Source organism: Nomascus leucogenys, chromosome 5, assembly GCF_006542625.1.
Source record: "Nomascus leucogenys isolate Asia chromosome 5, Asia_NLE_v1, whole genome shotgun sequence".
NCBI lineage: Eukaryota > Metazoa > Chordata > Mammalia > Primates > Hylobatidae > Nomascus > Nomascus leucogenys.
In genome coordinates this window covers 138,969,517-138,985,886 of record NC_044385.1, presented here as the reverse complement: position 1 = coordinate 138,985,886, position 16,370 = coordinate 138,969,517, and the positions used below count along the sequence as shown (strand labels likewise).

Genomic DNA, 16,370 nt, shown 5'->3' with positions numbered 1-16,370 from the left:
ACTTGCTTCACAAGGACATGCATGACATACATGTCCATTAGGTCCAAGGGACTGATGGTGCTGTTCAGTTCAACTGTGGCCTTACTGATTTTCTGCCTGTGGACAGAGGTGATGAAGTGTCCAAATAAAACAGTGGATTTTCTTTCTCTTTCCAGTTCTATCCTTTTTTCCTCACATATTTTGACCCTCTGTTGTTACAGAGACATTAAGAATTGTTATGTTGTCTTGGAGAACTGACCTCTTTGTTGTTCAGCAATGCCCCTCTTTATCCCTGGTAACTTCTCTTGTTCTGAAGTCTGCTTTGTCTGAAATTAATATAGCTAATCTTGTGTCCCTTTGAGTAGTAGTAGCATGGTACATCTTCCTCTATCTCTTTAACCCGTGTTTTTACATTTAAAGTGGCTTTCCTGCACACAACATATAGTTAGGTCTTGTTTTTTCTATTCTGACAGTTTCTGTATTTGGTTTATTTAGACAATTCACACTTAAAGGTGATTATTAATATAGCTAAATTAATATTTACCATATTTGTAACCAACTTTTGTTCCTTTCTTCATAGTCTTTGTTTCTTTTGTGACTTCTACTCTTTTCCTGCCTTCTTGAGTTTTAATTGAGCATTTTATGTGACTGTTTTCTCTCCTGTCTTAGAATATCAACTGTACTTATTTTTTTTTGTTTTAAATTACTTAGTGGTTGTGCTAGAGGCCACCATATATGCCCACTCTCACATAACCCACACTGTGTGTGGTGCAGAGTCCTCGCAACAGCACGCCCAGTTCCTTCTCCTGCCCCCCAGGACACTTCTGTCATACATTTCATTCACCCCTGAGCAATCACCACTGAATAAGTGCTATTATCATTCTGAATAAAGTACTCTCTGTTAGACCAATTAAGAACACAAAAAACAAGCTGGGTGCTGTGGCCTGTAATCCTAGCACTTCAGGAGGCTGAGGCAGTGGATCACTTGAGCCCAGAAGTTCTAAACCTGCCTGGGCAACATGGTGAGATCACGTCTCTTAAAGAAATAAAAAACAACAAAGCAAAATATTTAACTGTACTACCTTCACTTATTCCTTCTTGCTATGGTTTGAATGTTTCCCCTCCAAAATTCAAGTGTTGCCAATGTGACAACTAGTCACAGTCCCGGGAGGTGCGGCCTTCAAGAGGTGATTCTGCCATGCGGGCTCCTTCCTCATGAATGGGATTAGGTGCCTGTATAAAAGGGCTTGGCAGAGGGAGTTTGCCCCTTTGCCCTTTTGCCTTCTGCCACATAATGACACAGGCTTCCTCTCCTCCAGAGGATGCAGTGCTTAAGGAGCCATCTTAGAAGCAGAGACAGGACCCTCACCAGACACCAAACCTGCCAGTGTCTTGATATTGGACTTCCCAGACTCTAGAACTGTGGGGGAAATCAATGTCTCTTCTCTATAAATTACCCAGTCTGTGGTATTCTGTTGTAACAGCACAAAAAAACTCACACTTTAATGCTCTGTTCTCTCCTAAGTATACCTGAATTTCTGACCTATATAATGTTCCTTCTTTCTGAAGAACTTCTTTTAACATTTCTTGCAAGGGAGGTCTACTGGCGATGAATTTCCTCAATTTTTGTTTGTCTGAAAAAGTCTTTATTTCTCCTTCATGTATGAAGGATAATTTTATGAGATACAGAATTCTGGGTTGCTGGCTTTTTCTTTCAACACTTCAAATATTTTACGTTATTCTTTTCTTCCTTAGATGGTTTCTGGAAGAAAGTTTGATGTAATTCTTACCCTTGTTTCCCAGCAGGTAAAACGTTCTTTTCCTCTGGCTTCTTTCAAGATTTTTTCTGAGTCCAATTTTCTGCAATTTAAATGTGATATGTCTAGGTGTACCCTTTTTAAAAAATTTATTCTGCTTTTGTATTTATCTCTGAGCTTCCTGAATCTACAGTTTGGCATCTGCCATTAATTTTGGAAATAGCCACTTTTACTGAAGATATTTCTTCTCTCTTCTTTTGGTTTTTTCATTATGCATATATGCTTTGCCTTTTTTTTTTTTTTTGAGATGGAGTTTTCACTCTGGCTGCCCAGGGTGGAGTGCAGTGGTGCTATCTTGGCTCACTGCAACCTCTGCCTCCCGGCTTCAAGGGATTCTTGTGCCTCAGCCTCCCAAGTAGCTGGGATTACAGGCACCTGCCACCACACCTGGCTAATTTTTAAAAAAAATTTTTTATGTTTTGTATTTTCAGTACAGTCGGGGTTTCACCATGTTGGCCAGGCTTGTCTCAAACTCCTGACCTCAGGTGATCTGCCCACCTTAGCCTCCCAAAGTGCTAGGATTACAGGCGTGAGCCGCCGTGCCTGGCCTGCTTCATCTATTGTAATTGTCCACAGTTCTGTTTCTTCATTCTTTTTTCCTCTTTGCTCTTCAGTTTGGAAAGTTTCTACGGACATGTCTCAAGGTCACAGGTCCTTTGCACACCACATCAGTCTCTGAGCAGCCTGTATTATAAATCCCCGATGTGGCTAGGGCAGGAATATGATTCTGTGGGCATGTCTCAAGCTCACAGGTGCTTTGACACCACATCAATCTCTGTACAGTCTGTATTATAAATCCCCAATGTGGCTAAGCCAGGGGTATAATTCTATGGGCATGTCTCAAGCTCGCAGGTGCTTTGACACTGCGTCAATCTCTGTACAGTCTGTATTATAAATCCCCGATGTGGCTAGAGCAGGTGTATGATTCTATGGGCATGTCTCAAGGTCACGGGTCCTTTGACACCGCGTCAATCTCCGTACAGTCTGTATTATAAACTCCCAAAGTAGTCAGGACAGGTGTATGAGTTTCTTATGCTGCTATAACAAATTCCACTTTGTGACTTAAAACAACGCAAATTTATTATCTTACTGTTCTGGAGGTAAGAAGTTTGGAATGGGTTTCACTGGGTTAAAATTAAAGTATCAGCAGGGGTGGTTCCTTCCTGGAGGCTCCAGGGAGAAACTTTTCTTGCCTTTTCCTGCTTCCTGCAGAGGCTGCCTGTATCCTTTGGTCCCCTTCAACCTCTGAAGCCAGTCGTGACTCAGACCGTCTCTGTTCGGCCTCCCTCTTCCACTTACGAGTGCCTCTGTGGTTACTTTTGGCCACATGAATAGTTCTATAATCACCTCCCTATTTTTATGTCAGCTGTTTGGCAATCTTGATTCCCTGGTCACAGCCAGTGACACAGTCAGAGGTTCTGGGGATCAGGATGTGGACGTCTGTGGGAGGCCATGCTTCTGCCTGCCATACTAGCTTTTCTTAAGGGAATGCAACCAAATTGAGAACCAAAAGGCAAGAGCTCAGGACGGAAAAGTGGCCATACCAACTGAGACAGAGTACAGAACACATGGCTAGCTCTTCATTCCTTTTGTTTCTCATTCAGAAAAAAAGCAAAAACTCCAGATTGCCAATAAAAGTATAGGCACTTTCTTCCTTTACAAAAACCACAATCTTAATTCTCAATTTACTAACCCCACCTCAAGATAATTTAGGTACTCTATGAAATTCTGGAAATATTTACTCTTTAGCATACTATGAAAACACACAGACTTCAGAGTCAGTCCCCACATTCGATCCTGGCCCTGCCATTTAAAAACCATGTAAACTTCAGCAAATTATTTAATGATTCTGAGCTCTAGTTTTCTTGTGTATACAACTTGACAAACATTATACATGTGATCGATCTTTTTAAATATTTGAGAAAGATATATTTTGTCTCAAATGGGCCATAATGAAAAAGTCAGTTACTCTCCATTAACTTTTAAAAGGACACATTAAAGAAATACCTTAGCCCACCCGTGTGAGGCCAGTCTTGCTTTCCAGCACCGAAGCCAACAAATTTATTATAATTAAACGTTTCCACAAATTTCTATAATACATCATTCAGTAACAAAGTCACATTAATGAAAAAAGAGTCTACTTAAAATTCCACCTTTAATTTACTGAAGTACTTTCAGATGAAAAGTACACGCTGTCCAGGATTCCTTCTAAAGGACCCTTGGAACTAAAGTGAAGGTGCAGATGCAACAGGCTGGCCACAAGCTGGGAACCCTGACAGTGGAGATGAGCCACAGAGATTTACAATGCTCCTCTCTATGGTTTTGAAAGTTCCCATGTTACACGAGGAAGTTTTGGTAATATTTATGAGATAAAATATGATCTGCAATCCTTCCAAACATGCAGATCTACTTCCATCAGGCCTGGAAGGCTGTGCAAACTCATGGACTTGCCATAATTTATTTATTTATTTATTTTGAGATGAAGTCTCACTCTGTCACCCAGGCTGGAGTGCAGTGGTGCCATCTCGACTCACTGCAACCTCCGCCTCCCAGGTTCAAGCAATTCTCATGCCTCAGCCTCCCGAGTAGCTGGGATTACAGGCACCCCACCACGATGCCCGGCTAATTTTTGTATTTTTAGTAGAGACGGGATTTCACCATGTTGCCCAGGCTGATCTTGAACTCCTGACTTCAGGTGATCCACCTGCCTCGGCCTCCCAGAGTGCTGGAATTATAGGCGTGAGCCACCTCGCCTGGCGGGGCCTTGCCATTTTGAATGTGACTGTACAGCTTTGGAATTTGAAACCACCTGCACGATTGCTTTATTCTTTTTTTTTTTTTTTAATTTTCTTCAGACAGGGTCTTACTCTGTCTGTCACCCAGGCTGGAGTGCGTTGGCACAATCTCGGCTCACTGCAACCTCTGCCTCCTGGGTTCAAGCGATTTTCCTGCCTCAACCTCCCGAGTAGCTAGGAATACAGGCACCCACCACCACGCCCAGCTAATTTTTTATTTTTTGGTAGAGACAGGGTTTCACCAGGTTGGCCAGGCTGGTCTAGAACTCCTGACCTCGTGATCCACCTGCCTCGGCCTCCCAAACTGCGCCTGGCCTCAATTGCTTTATTCTAATCAGGCACTGAGGGCTGCAGTCGAGCCCCATGATGCGGTGTAATCTCTACATTTCACAGAGTAAGTTATTACTGCTGACCATTACTATTGTCAGAAGGAGGGTTATTAATTCCTGGTGATATCTAACAAGTGAAATCCCAATTAACTCATTTAAATGGTCATGACTGCACTGACATAGCAGTACCATCGGGATAAAATAAACTGAAATGAGCGTTTTATTCCACACATTAGAGCGAGAAAGCTGACAATGGTGGCCAGTTATCCTTTGCTCATCGTTGTTGAATTGTAAAAATATAAATATTTGCCTGGGGACACAATGTAATGTAACACTGGGCCCTTCAACTGTGATACAATCAGTAGATGTCCTCAATCCTGGGAACTCCTGGCATGAAAGCCACAGCATAGAACCAAGTGTTTTTCCTCCTACAGGAAATCTGGGAAAACCGAGTGGCGCTTGACACCTCTCTCCACCTCCAAAGACAGCATGCATTTTGCTGAATGACATGGCACAGTCATTCTTTTCATTTCTCACTTGTATGACAGACGCCATGGCCAGAGTCCACAGCTGCCGTGGCTCAGATTTTGGCCCTGAGCTAGAACGCCTCAGTAGTGTCTGAGCCTCATGTTTCCGCCTGCCTCCTGTCCCTTGTGGAAGCCAGTCTCTGGTTTTGTGTTACTCGCCAGCAGTATGGTGTGCAGACAGGGAAGAGCATGGCCTCACCTGGCCTGCCTCTGGCCTCTGGCGAGACAAACCCGGGGCACTGTCCTCTGCCAGCAGCCCAGGCACCTGCAGGAGCACCTGCAAGCTGTCTGAAGCCTCAACTAGTGCTTACCTGAACACGGCTCCAGCACCACGGGGCCCACCTGACAGTCCTGAAAACGGCGGGGACAACGGACACCCATCTGCTTGGGACAACGAGCCACTCGCATGGAACTGAAGTCACTCTTTCATTTATGACCGGGAGGCAGGGATGCAAAACACAGAAAATTATGCCAGGACGGTGGATTACTGATACTGGAAATCTGTGAGCACCCAGAGGGGCTATTAAGAAAAGCGCCCCGGACGGGTGCGGTGACTCACGTCTGTAAACCCAGCACTTTGGGAGGCTGAGGTGGGTGAATCACCTGAGGTCAGGAGTTCAAGACCAGCCTGGCCAACAATGGCAAAACCCCATCTTTGCTAAAAACATAAAAATTAGCTGGGTGTGGTGGTGGGCACCTGTAGTTCCAGCTACTCGGGAGGCTGCGGCAGGAGAATCACTTAAACCCAGGAGGTGGAGGCTGCAGTGAGCCAGGATCGTGCCATTGCACTCGAGCCTGGGCGCAGATAGAGACTCCGTCTCAAAAATGAAAAGAAAAGGGCCCCGGCTCTGCGGAAGGAAGTCCAAGCCCAGCGCCAGACTACAGGGGCCATATCCTCTTCTGTGGCCTCAGGCACATGAGTGAGCTCTAAGCCTCAGCTTCTTCATGAAAACATTGGGAATAATCAGTATTGGTGGGCTCACAGGGTTGTTTTAGAGATTACATGATATAATAAACATGGAAATCATTTATACAAATATAAGTCATGAAAACACTGGCTATACCTACAAATTGCAGAGGGAATTTTTCCTCCCCAATTACCAGAAGGATTCAACTTTCTTGAAGGCATGGAGGGACAGTATAGGCTAAGCCAAGATTTAATTCTGTAGCCTCCTGTGGGCAAAGCTGGGAACCATGTGAATTCTGTGCCCCAAAGCATAAATCTGGAAAAGGAGGCACGCAGTGATCCATCACTTTTTGGAGTTCAGGATTCCCCACGTCGGGGGTGCAAGCAGGCCTGGGGGAGCTCTGCACAACACAGGAAGCAGGGAATGGGGTGTGCTGGGCTGTCATTTCGGGTTTTGACACTGCCCAAAGTCTCTCCCCTAAGAAGGAAACAACTCTATCATCACCGATCACCAGTAACTGCACTTCCGTCAAACAGATGAGAAGTTAAAAATAATCTGACGGCATTTTCATCCCCATTACAACTTCTTCCATGACAAAGGCTTTCATCCTTTGATTTCATAAAAGCAAACTTGCTGAGAACAAGCTTCTGTGGCACTTAAAAAGTCTTAACTACTAGCATTTCTTTTTTTTAGGTAGAAATCATTTCCTCCACCACCCCAGGAAAACACAGATAGATGATCACAAATGTATTCTCCAAAATCAGTTGTAAACTTATGTCTTACAAATTAAACAGCATTTTTTTCATACATCCTGAGCTGTTAAATGAAAACAATTGCAAGTCCTCAATTCCAGGCTCGAGAATTCCACTTTGGTTTATCTGGATCAAGGTTACTGTCAGGCCAGCTACCTGCCTAGATTCCAGACTCCAGCCTTTCTGAGGGCGTTTCCTTCCTGAGTTCCATTAGCAGAAGAGGTTATGCCGGACGTAATTTTCCCTTGAAATTACAAAACCTCATCCACTTGAAACTGAGACTAAGCCACTAATCCCACCTCTGTGAAGAGCGAAGATCTCAATGCATGGGCGGATTTGAGAGCTCCCTTCTGTCCTCGGAGGCTGAGATGAAAGGCGGCCAAGTGCTCTCCTGGCCCCGCCGCGCCTTCCACCTGAGCTGGACGGCGCTCCTGAGAGCCTGTTGACCCTGGTCTGTGCGTTCCTGAGTGAGTGCTTCCTGGTAGGAAGGAGACTTATGGCTTCTCAAAGGCCCTGGAAACCAGCAATAAGCCCACAAAACCCATCCTGACAACCTGCCCACCACAGGGCTTCCCGGATCAGAAACTGAAGAGACCTCACGGGGCTCCGGTTCCACAGGGAGCGGTGGAGAGGAAGGGCCCAGCCCAGGGGGAGACAGGGTAGTGCAGAGCCAGGGAGCAGGGCGGGGTGGTGCGAAGCCACCAAGGCCACTGCCTGCAGGGACGTTCGAAACGGACAGTAGGAAAAGGATAAAACTCGAATGATACAGCAAAGGAGTCAGGAGTGGGAGGCAGAAATCGCCGTGCTCTGTTATCTCCTCCAAAACTGCCATGGGCAATCACAGGAAGTGTGGCTTCCCGCCAGCCCCAGCCAGGGGGACCAGGACCCTCCTCCGACGCCTGGACCAAGCTCTGCCGCTGCTGCTGGTTTTTTCCCTGTGGCCCCACACGGCACCCTCATCTGCAGGGAGAAGCAGGCACGTGGGGCTGTCGGGCAAGCTCTGCCCCAGGAAGGGAGAAGCCAGCTCCCAGGAGGCGGGCTGTGTGATGCCTTCATGGCCCCCATCCGGCTCAGATAAGCCACACTGTACAGGGGGTGTCGCGGTTCCACACGCCCATCACCCGTATCCTGGAATCCTGCCCTACAAGTCCACAATGGCACCGCATGTGGACACCTGGGTGCTTCCTGCCTCTCTGTACCTTTGGGCCGCGCAGGCTGAGTTCTAAGAAATACGTTTGGGATTCGTTTTGGGCTGGAGGGTGGGGGGTGGGTGAAGTACATATGAGCTTGGAAACCATCTTCAGTCAGCTCCGTCGACTTTACAACTTTGTAAGTATTACCATTGCAGAGACAATATTTTGGATGTGATTTCTCATCAGTACATTTCTCCTTCCATGAATGATGACTAGGAAACCACCCACAGCACTTATCTGGTTGGGACTTTGTTTTTCAGCATTTATATGTCCTGTTTCTAGAGGTTAAAGCTATTAAAATTTTTTGTAGTCCTGTAGTTACAAATTAAATAATCCCATAAAAAAGGCTTTGAAAAGGTGACCTTTTCTGTTGTAAAATATTCTTTAAAAATGTGCAACTCTTCAAGAGCACATAAATAATTAAGAACCACAGGGTCGACATGCCAGGATGCTTGAGTGAAAAGTAGTAAGGAACATAGAGCTGTGGAATTAAGTAGGTCTCCACAGGGGTCCACACATCAGGACACCTGGTGAATTAAGTGTCCACAGGTCTACACGTCAGGACACTGGTGTGAATTAAGTAGTTCTCCACAGGGTCTACACATCAGACGGTGTGAATTAATAGTTCACAGGGTCTACACTAGGGCGGTGTGATTAGTAGGTCCACAGGGTCCACACAGGACCTGGTGAATTAAGTAGTTCTCCACAGGGGTCTACACATCAGGATGCCGGGTGTGAATTAAATAGGTCTCCACAGGCGTCTACACTTCAGGACGCCTGGTGTGAATTAAGTAGGTCTCCACAGGGGTCCACACATCAGGACGCCTGGTGTGAATTAAGTAGGTCTCCACAGGGGTCTATACATCAGGACTCCTGGTATGAATTAAGTAGTTCTCCACAGGAGTCTATACATCAGGAAACCCGGTGTGAATTAAGTAGGTCTCCACAGGGGTCCACACATCAGGACACCTGGTGTGAATTAAGTAGTTCTCCACAGGGTCTACACATCAGGATGCCGGGTGTGAATTAAATAGGTCTCCACAGGCGTCTACACTTCAGACGCCTGGTGTGAATTAAGTAGGTCTCCACAGGGTCCACACATCAGGACGCCTGGTGTGAATTAAGTAGGTCTCCACAGGGGTCTATACATCAGGACTCCTGTATGAATTAAGTAGTTCTCCACAGGAGTCATACATCAGAAACCGGTGTGAATTAAGTAGGTCTCCACAGGGTCCACATCAGACACCTGGTGAATTAAGTAGTCTCCACAGGGTCTACACATCAGGATGGGGGGAATAAATAGGTCTCACAGGCGTCTACACTTCAGGAGCCTGGTGTGAATTAAGTAGGTCTCCACAGGGGTCCACACATCAGGACGCCTGGTGTGAATTAAGTAGGTCTTCACAGGGGTCTACACATCAGGACACCTGGTGTGAATTAAGAAGGTCTCCACAGGGGGTCTACACATCAGGAAACCCAGTATGAATTAAGTAGGTCTCCACAGGGGTCTACACATCAGGACGCCTGGTGTGAATTAAGTAGGTCTCCACAGGGGTCCACACATCAGGACGCCTGGTGTGAATTAAGTAGGTCTCCACAGGGGTCTACACATCAGGACACCTGGTGTGAATTAAGTAGGTCTCCACAGGGGTCTATACATCAGGACACCTGGTGTGAATTAAGTAGGTCTCCACAGGGGTCCACACATCAGGATGCCTGGTGTGAATTAAGTAGGTCTCCACAGGAGTTTACATGGCCGGACACCCGATGTAAATTAAGTGCGTCTACATGTGAGGACACACGTGTGAATGGCGGGCCGCCACACGCATCCCCATGTGCAGCCCGTCCATGCATGTGCCTGTGTTTAGCTCATCCATTTTGAAGGACAGTGAAGATAAATGGAGTCTGAACACAGGCACACACGTTCTGCATTACCTGGAAAGCACAGTTTACCCCGTGTTTAATGGCGGCAGCTACATTTCCACCTTATTCTTAAGACCCGTTTCCAGGTCACTCTCTGAACATGGGAAATGTGTGTGCACTTCCACGCTCCAGTCCATGGAGAGAAACGCGCTTCGTTTAGACCGCGGCACTCTGCTCGTGCTTCCTACACTTTGCCTGGGCTGCACCTCGTGAACAAGCTCAAAGATTTCCCCCTGGGTTTTGCTGTCCAGCCTGCGTTTGTCGGCTCTTTCTCCAGGGTGGCTGGTATCGTTTCTACCCTACCAGAGCCGAGACTCTGGCCAGGGTGGCCCACGACAAGCACATGGCCAGACGCCTCAGAAGTGGGACCTGGGTGGGGTTTGGATCCTGGACTTCAGACCCGCACTGCCTCTGTGACACAGTCACCCGAGAATGGAGACACTGCACTGTGAGCCCTGGGCAGGTGGAAAGCCTTCTGTGGGCAGTCACCGGGAGGGAGAGGGCAGCGCCCTCAGTGAGGTCCTGATCCGAAGCCCTTGCTGGGGGTGGCTGGTGGCCGTGACAGCAGGGCCAGGAGCAGAGCTGGTCTTTGAAACCGAGAAGCACTAACAGCCCCCGGCAGCTGCTTTTTAGACACATCATGGACACTCAGACCCAAGCCAAGTTACCTTGGACGAGACGATCCTGTTGTCTGGGTATCTCTGTGGGATGTAGGCCTCTGTGCCCGGAGGTGGCTCCCTGTGTCCCACGTAGATGGTCCTGCTGTCCACCCAATTCTCTTCTCCTGCACACTGCGGAAAGGAGAGCAGTGTTAGGCAGCTGCCTCAGAACCCACATCAAAGGCTCTTGCCCAGAGTGTTGCCTTGAAGCACGTTCATCGGAATGAAGACCTGTACCTGCTGCTGAGAACATCGTTCAGGGCTGCAGGGAGACCTGGGGCCCAGCACCCCAGGCCCGAGCCACCCTGTCTTACGCAGCCCTCATGGGCCAAGGTCTTCTGGTGAGCACCAGGAGGGTCTGTGCTCCTGTGAGAGCCAAACAGTGAACTCCAAAGCTGACTGCCAGTGGAAACAGCTCAGGGCGTGTACATAAGAACAGAACGCGGCCGGGCGCAGTGGCTCACACCTGTAATCCCAGCACTTTGGAAGGCCAAGACCGGCAGATCACGAGGTCAGGAGATTGAGACCATCCTGGCTAACATGGTGACACCCCATCTCTACTAAAAAATACAAAGAACTAGCTGGGCGTGGTGGCGGGCGCCTGTAGTCCCAGCTACTCGGGAGGCTGAGGCAGGAGAATGGCATGAACCCGGGAGGCGGAGCTTGCAGTGAGCCGAGATAGCACCACTGCACTCCAGCCTGGGCGACAGAGCAAGACTCTGTCTCAAAAAAAAAAAAAAAAAAAAAAAAGAACACAACGTGTGGCCAAATCGTAAGGCTTCCAAAACAGAAGAGACAGTGATGTTGGGAAAGGTCTTCAATGGAAGAAGAAAGAAAAACTATGATATCAGGGTAGAGGGCGGGACTTGACTCCAGAGGTGGGGCTTGGACACCTGACCAGATTGAGGACTAGTGAAAACAGGGCTGGGGCAGAGGCAGCTTTCCATAAGACATGCCCGCGGGGTGCCTGTCAGTTTACCATTGCCATGGCAACAGCCAGGAGCTGCCGCCCCTTTCCATGGCAATGACCTGATCGCCTACAAGTGACATCCTTCTCCTAGAAATTTCTGCATAAACCACCCCTTAATCTGCATGCAATTAAATCTGCCCTGAGCTACTCCTCTCCGCCTATGGGGCGGCCCCGCTCTGCAGGGGCAGTCAGGGAGCTGTAGCCCTGCCTCTCCAATAAAGCTGTTTTCTTCCACCTCCTGCTTGCCCTTGAATTCTTTCCTGGGCAAAGCCAAGAACCCTCCAGGTTCTTGCCCCACTGTGGGGTCACTGGCCCTGCATAAGAGCTGCAGATGCATAAGAGCCGCTCACCCCTGCTGGGTGTCTGCTCAGGAGCACGGAGGCTCTCCTGCAAAGATGACGCGGGCCTGAGCATCTCTGTAGTACTCAGAACACGGTACTTGGAGGAGTTAAGGAAACAGCTCTGACAAGAAGTATTTCAACAACACTCAGGTGGGCCATTTGATGTCAGCACTAAAACCACAAAAATACCTTAGCTCGTAATGGGAAATCCAAACGCCACATCTGAATACGCAGCCCTGGCCGTGGCCCCGGGCCCACCTCAGAATACACAGCCCCAGCACATGGCCCCAGACCCACCTCGGAATACGGTGCCTTAGCGTGTGGCTCTCATCCCATGCCCCAGTTCTCTGAAGGAACTACAAGACATTAGCCTTTCTGGGGCATGAGAAACACAGCTGAAGAGAATACGGAAGCCTCCTCCATGAGGGGAACGCTGGTGCGATGGGACGGGAAGGACGAGGGGACACTGCCGTCGAAGGGCTGACGCTTGGCTGCTGGGCCACTCCTCACCGTAGGCATGGGGATAGTTTCCCACTGAGCTTCTCACCCACGAGGGGGACGCCAGCACTTTCTCAGGGTCCTGGAGCGTGAAATGACGCAACGGCAACCGAAAACGGCCAAGGGCCCGGCCCAGCACAGACACTTGTAAACGCTCGAGGCCACCTCCTCTCCGTGTGGGCTGCCCCTCGGTGCTTCAGGGAACTCCCATTTTTTAAAGCCAACAAAGGCAGGCAGGGCCTGAGCAGTCCAGAGTCCTGTCTGTACGGTGCTCTCGTTTATAAACCTCATGGGGCTGTTTCTGGACTTGTTTATGTCATCAGCTCCTCTGCTCCTCTATCAAACTCTCAGAGGAAGTCTTTCCACACTGTCCCACCCAGAACGTCCCGGACAGGAGCTGTGTGAATGTCTGCACATTTGCTTTAATAAATTCCATTGGTAATTCACCTGCAATTTCTTTTATTAGGACTCAGCTTTGCAGAAAAGTCTAAGTAAAATAAAGGAAAGAGACCACAGCAGTCCCCGTGTGCCCCAACTGTGTTTTCAGAGATGTTCGGCTGAGACTGTGAACCAGTGTTTCCACGGGGAGCCAAGGCTTCCACGGTCCTGGGGACAGACGTACACAAGGCAGCCACCAGGCCAGGGAGGAACACTCCACCCTCAAATGAGCCAGATGCAGTTTTCCTCAGCGCGACCTTGGGTCGTGGCCTCCCCGTGAGCCTGCTGGCCATGCAGTAGCCATCATCCTAGACTCAAACCCAGGTGGGCAGCACAGCCCCCACTGCCCTGACCATGCCACAGCCTGGCTGCCCCTCCCCACGAGGACGGGCCCTCCTTCTCCGGGATGGGTCTCCCTGCCTGACGGGGGCCTTCCCTGCTGTCTCTATTTTGTGGTGAAGCCAACAAACCAAAGGGATGTGGACTTTAAAAGCGTCCTAAGAGCTTCATAAATAAACTGCTGCCTATAAAGGCTAAGAAAAGTCCCTGGCTCCTTTGTTTTCACAGAACATAGCCAAACAGATGCTTCTCATTCTCGTGCAATCAGGAAATTGCACTGAATAAGACATAAGTGAACCAGAAAAAGAGAGAAAAACATACAGATATCTTTTAATACAAAAGTGAAAATCCTAGAAACTTTCTTCTAACCTTCAAAGACAGCAGCTGAATTTCAGGAGTGGCCACAAGCCCAGACACTGGTTTGGAAAGCTGAACGCTTCCCTGGAGCCGTGTGGCACTGCCCACGCCACAGCGAGCCCACGCTTGCCGGCCGCTTCCAGCCAGCAACGAAAGGACCCTGTCTCATGGAGGAACGATCAGGATGAATGGACGAAGTCCACTCCATAGTCTCAACGCCGGCGAGCAGACGTTTATCATTAAATAATTACATCAAAAACAACTCAGATACAGCCCAACAGTGTAGTGGCGTTTAAACCGACACAAGTAGGAATGACTATTTTTGTCTGTGCCATGGCATCAGAAAACAGGCTGCCTGCCAACATGCAGTGGGCGTTGCCTGGCAAGTGGGCTACCCTGCCTGACGGCCTCGTCAGCGTAACAGACACCACATTGGAACAGGAAAGGACCCGAGGCCATGAGGTCACTTAGACGGCCTCACCCAGGGCATCAGGAAGGTCGGAAACGTAAGCGTCTCTTCGGGTTCACACTTCAAACCAAAGGGAGCTCTTTGTGTTGTATTCTCCACAAATGTTCAAATTCTTTTTTTTTTGCAAAGTGAAAGCAAGTTTATTAAGAAAGTAAATGAATAAAAGAACGGCTACTCCATAGACAGAGCAGCCCACAAACGTTCAAATTCTAGGAAGACTAAACTGCCCAAAAGGAACAGAGCCGAAAACATGCTGGACCCCCAGAGAATACAGACAGTCACAAACGGTGGCCTGGGGACAGGACACCCAGTCCCTGCTGCTCATTGGCTCTGTGGCTGCAGCTGCCTCACACCACGTGTCTCTGTCAAATGTTGTCAGCAGCGACACGAAGGGATTAGGAGGCCCAACTTTCGTGGTCCTTCCAGCCCTAAGATTCTGGTTCTCTGTACAGTTAGCAATGAAAACAAACTCAGGAGCCTCAATCATGTAACTTCTGAACCTCACCAGTCTTGACTCCAGGGCCAGACATGCTGTGCATAAACGGGGGCATAGACAAAACGGGGTCCCTGCTGGGCACGGTGGCTCATGCCTGTAATCCTAGCACTTTGGGAGGCCAAGGCAGGTGGATCGCTTGAGGCCGGGAGTTCAAGACCAGCCTGGCTAACACGGTGAAACGCCATCTCTACTAAAAAAAAAAAAAAAAAAAAAAAATACAAAAATTAGCTGGGCATGTGGGCACCTGTAGTCCTAGCTACTTGGGAGGCTGAGGCAGGAGAATCACTTGAACCCGGAGGTGGAGGCTGCAGTGACAAAATGCAGCCTCTGCTCTCCAGCTTGGATGACAGAGTGAGGCTCCGTCTCAAAAAAACAAACAAACAAACAAAAGATGGGGTCACACCACACGGGGCTGTTTTCAGGATTCACAGTAAAGACATGGGTAGTCCGGAAGCTCTCCAGGGCAGGAGGATGGAGACTCCAGCCTCTCTCTCTCTGCGTTCCCAGACAGGATCAGCAACACAGCTCAGCCAGCCACGTGCAACTCCTCCCAGCAGAACCCACCCACGGCCAGAGGCTTCCACCAGCAAAGCAAAGCTGAAACCAGGCACCAAACTGTCTATGTCAAGTAGCAGGTTTCCTAATGACTCATTAACAACCCATTGTCCAAACTGCATCGAGAAAGCCACGTGGCATGTCCCCTGGAGGGCGGGCATCAAGTTCCAGCTGAAGTAAAAATCTACCCTGTGCTGATGGGACTGACCACAGGACACAAACCAACCAAGGGAAACATCTCGAGCGACTCCTGGTGGGGCACAAAAAATTCGGCGAGAAGGTTCACAGCTGCGCTGTTCATGGAAGACAAAGGTGGCAGCCTCCAAACGCGTCCACTGATGAAGGGATACATGGAAAGGAAGGAAGCGCCGACGCCCACACCAACACGTGTGGGGCCAGAAAGCATCCCCCGTGTGAAGCAACACCGTGTTTGCACGTGAAGCACTTGTGTTTGCACACGTGTTTGCACGTGAACACCGTATTGTGAGTCCATTCTGAGGAAATGCCCAGAAAAGGCGAATGCAGAGACGGGGGCTGCCGGGGGCTGGGCGAATGGCTGCCGATGGCCTCTGCCCAGGGGATGAAAACCTTCTGGGTTGGAAGGTAGTGGTGGATGCACGACTCTGAATATTTTCCAGTTGGAACCAACGGATTGCATGCTTTAAAAGGGAGGGTTTTATGGTATGTGAATTATACCTCAGTAGAAATGTTATAAATGTTTTTGCCAAATGAAAGGCATGCATGGTTTGCACACGAGATCGTTTCCACACTTTCTCATGCTAGAAACCTAACAGTCATCTTGGCATCAAGAGATATCACTCATCTGTGCAACTACCACCATCAAACTTGCTCTGATTTTCAGCTTGCCTTTGGTTTAATGCTTTAATGACTCAAGCGATTTTCTTTACTACCTTAGAGGAAAAAGTCATTTTTTTTTTTTTTTCTTTTTAAGGAGACGGGGTTTTGCTCTCATCGCCCAGGCTGGAGTGCAATGGCAAAATCTCAGCTCACTGCCACCTCCGCTT

General features: G+C 48.6%; 1 protein-coding gene across 5 annotated transcripts in view; it reads right to left on the bottom strand.

Annotated features, from left to right (window-relative positions):
* ATP11A (ATPase phospholipid transporting 11A) overlaps positions 1–16,370 on the bottom strand; it is a 192,123-nt gene that overhangs the window by 86,336 nt on the left and 89,417 nt on the right. For all 5 annotated transcript variants that reach the window (XM_030813712.1, XM_030813714.1, XM_030813715.1 and 2 more), the window contains exon 2: positions 10,892–11,014. In XM_030813712.1, coding sequence (XP_030669572.1) covers positions 10,892–11,014 — 123 coding nt within the window. The remainder of the gene's footprint in view (positions 1–10,891; positions 11,015–16,370) is intronic.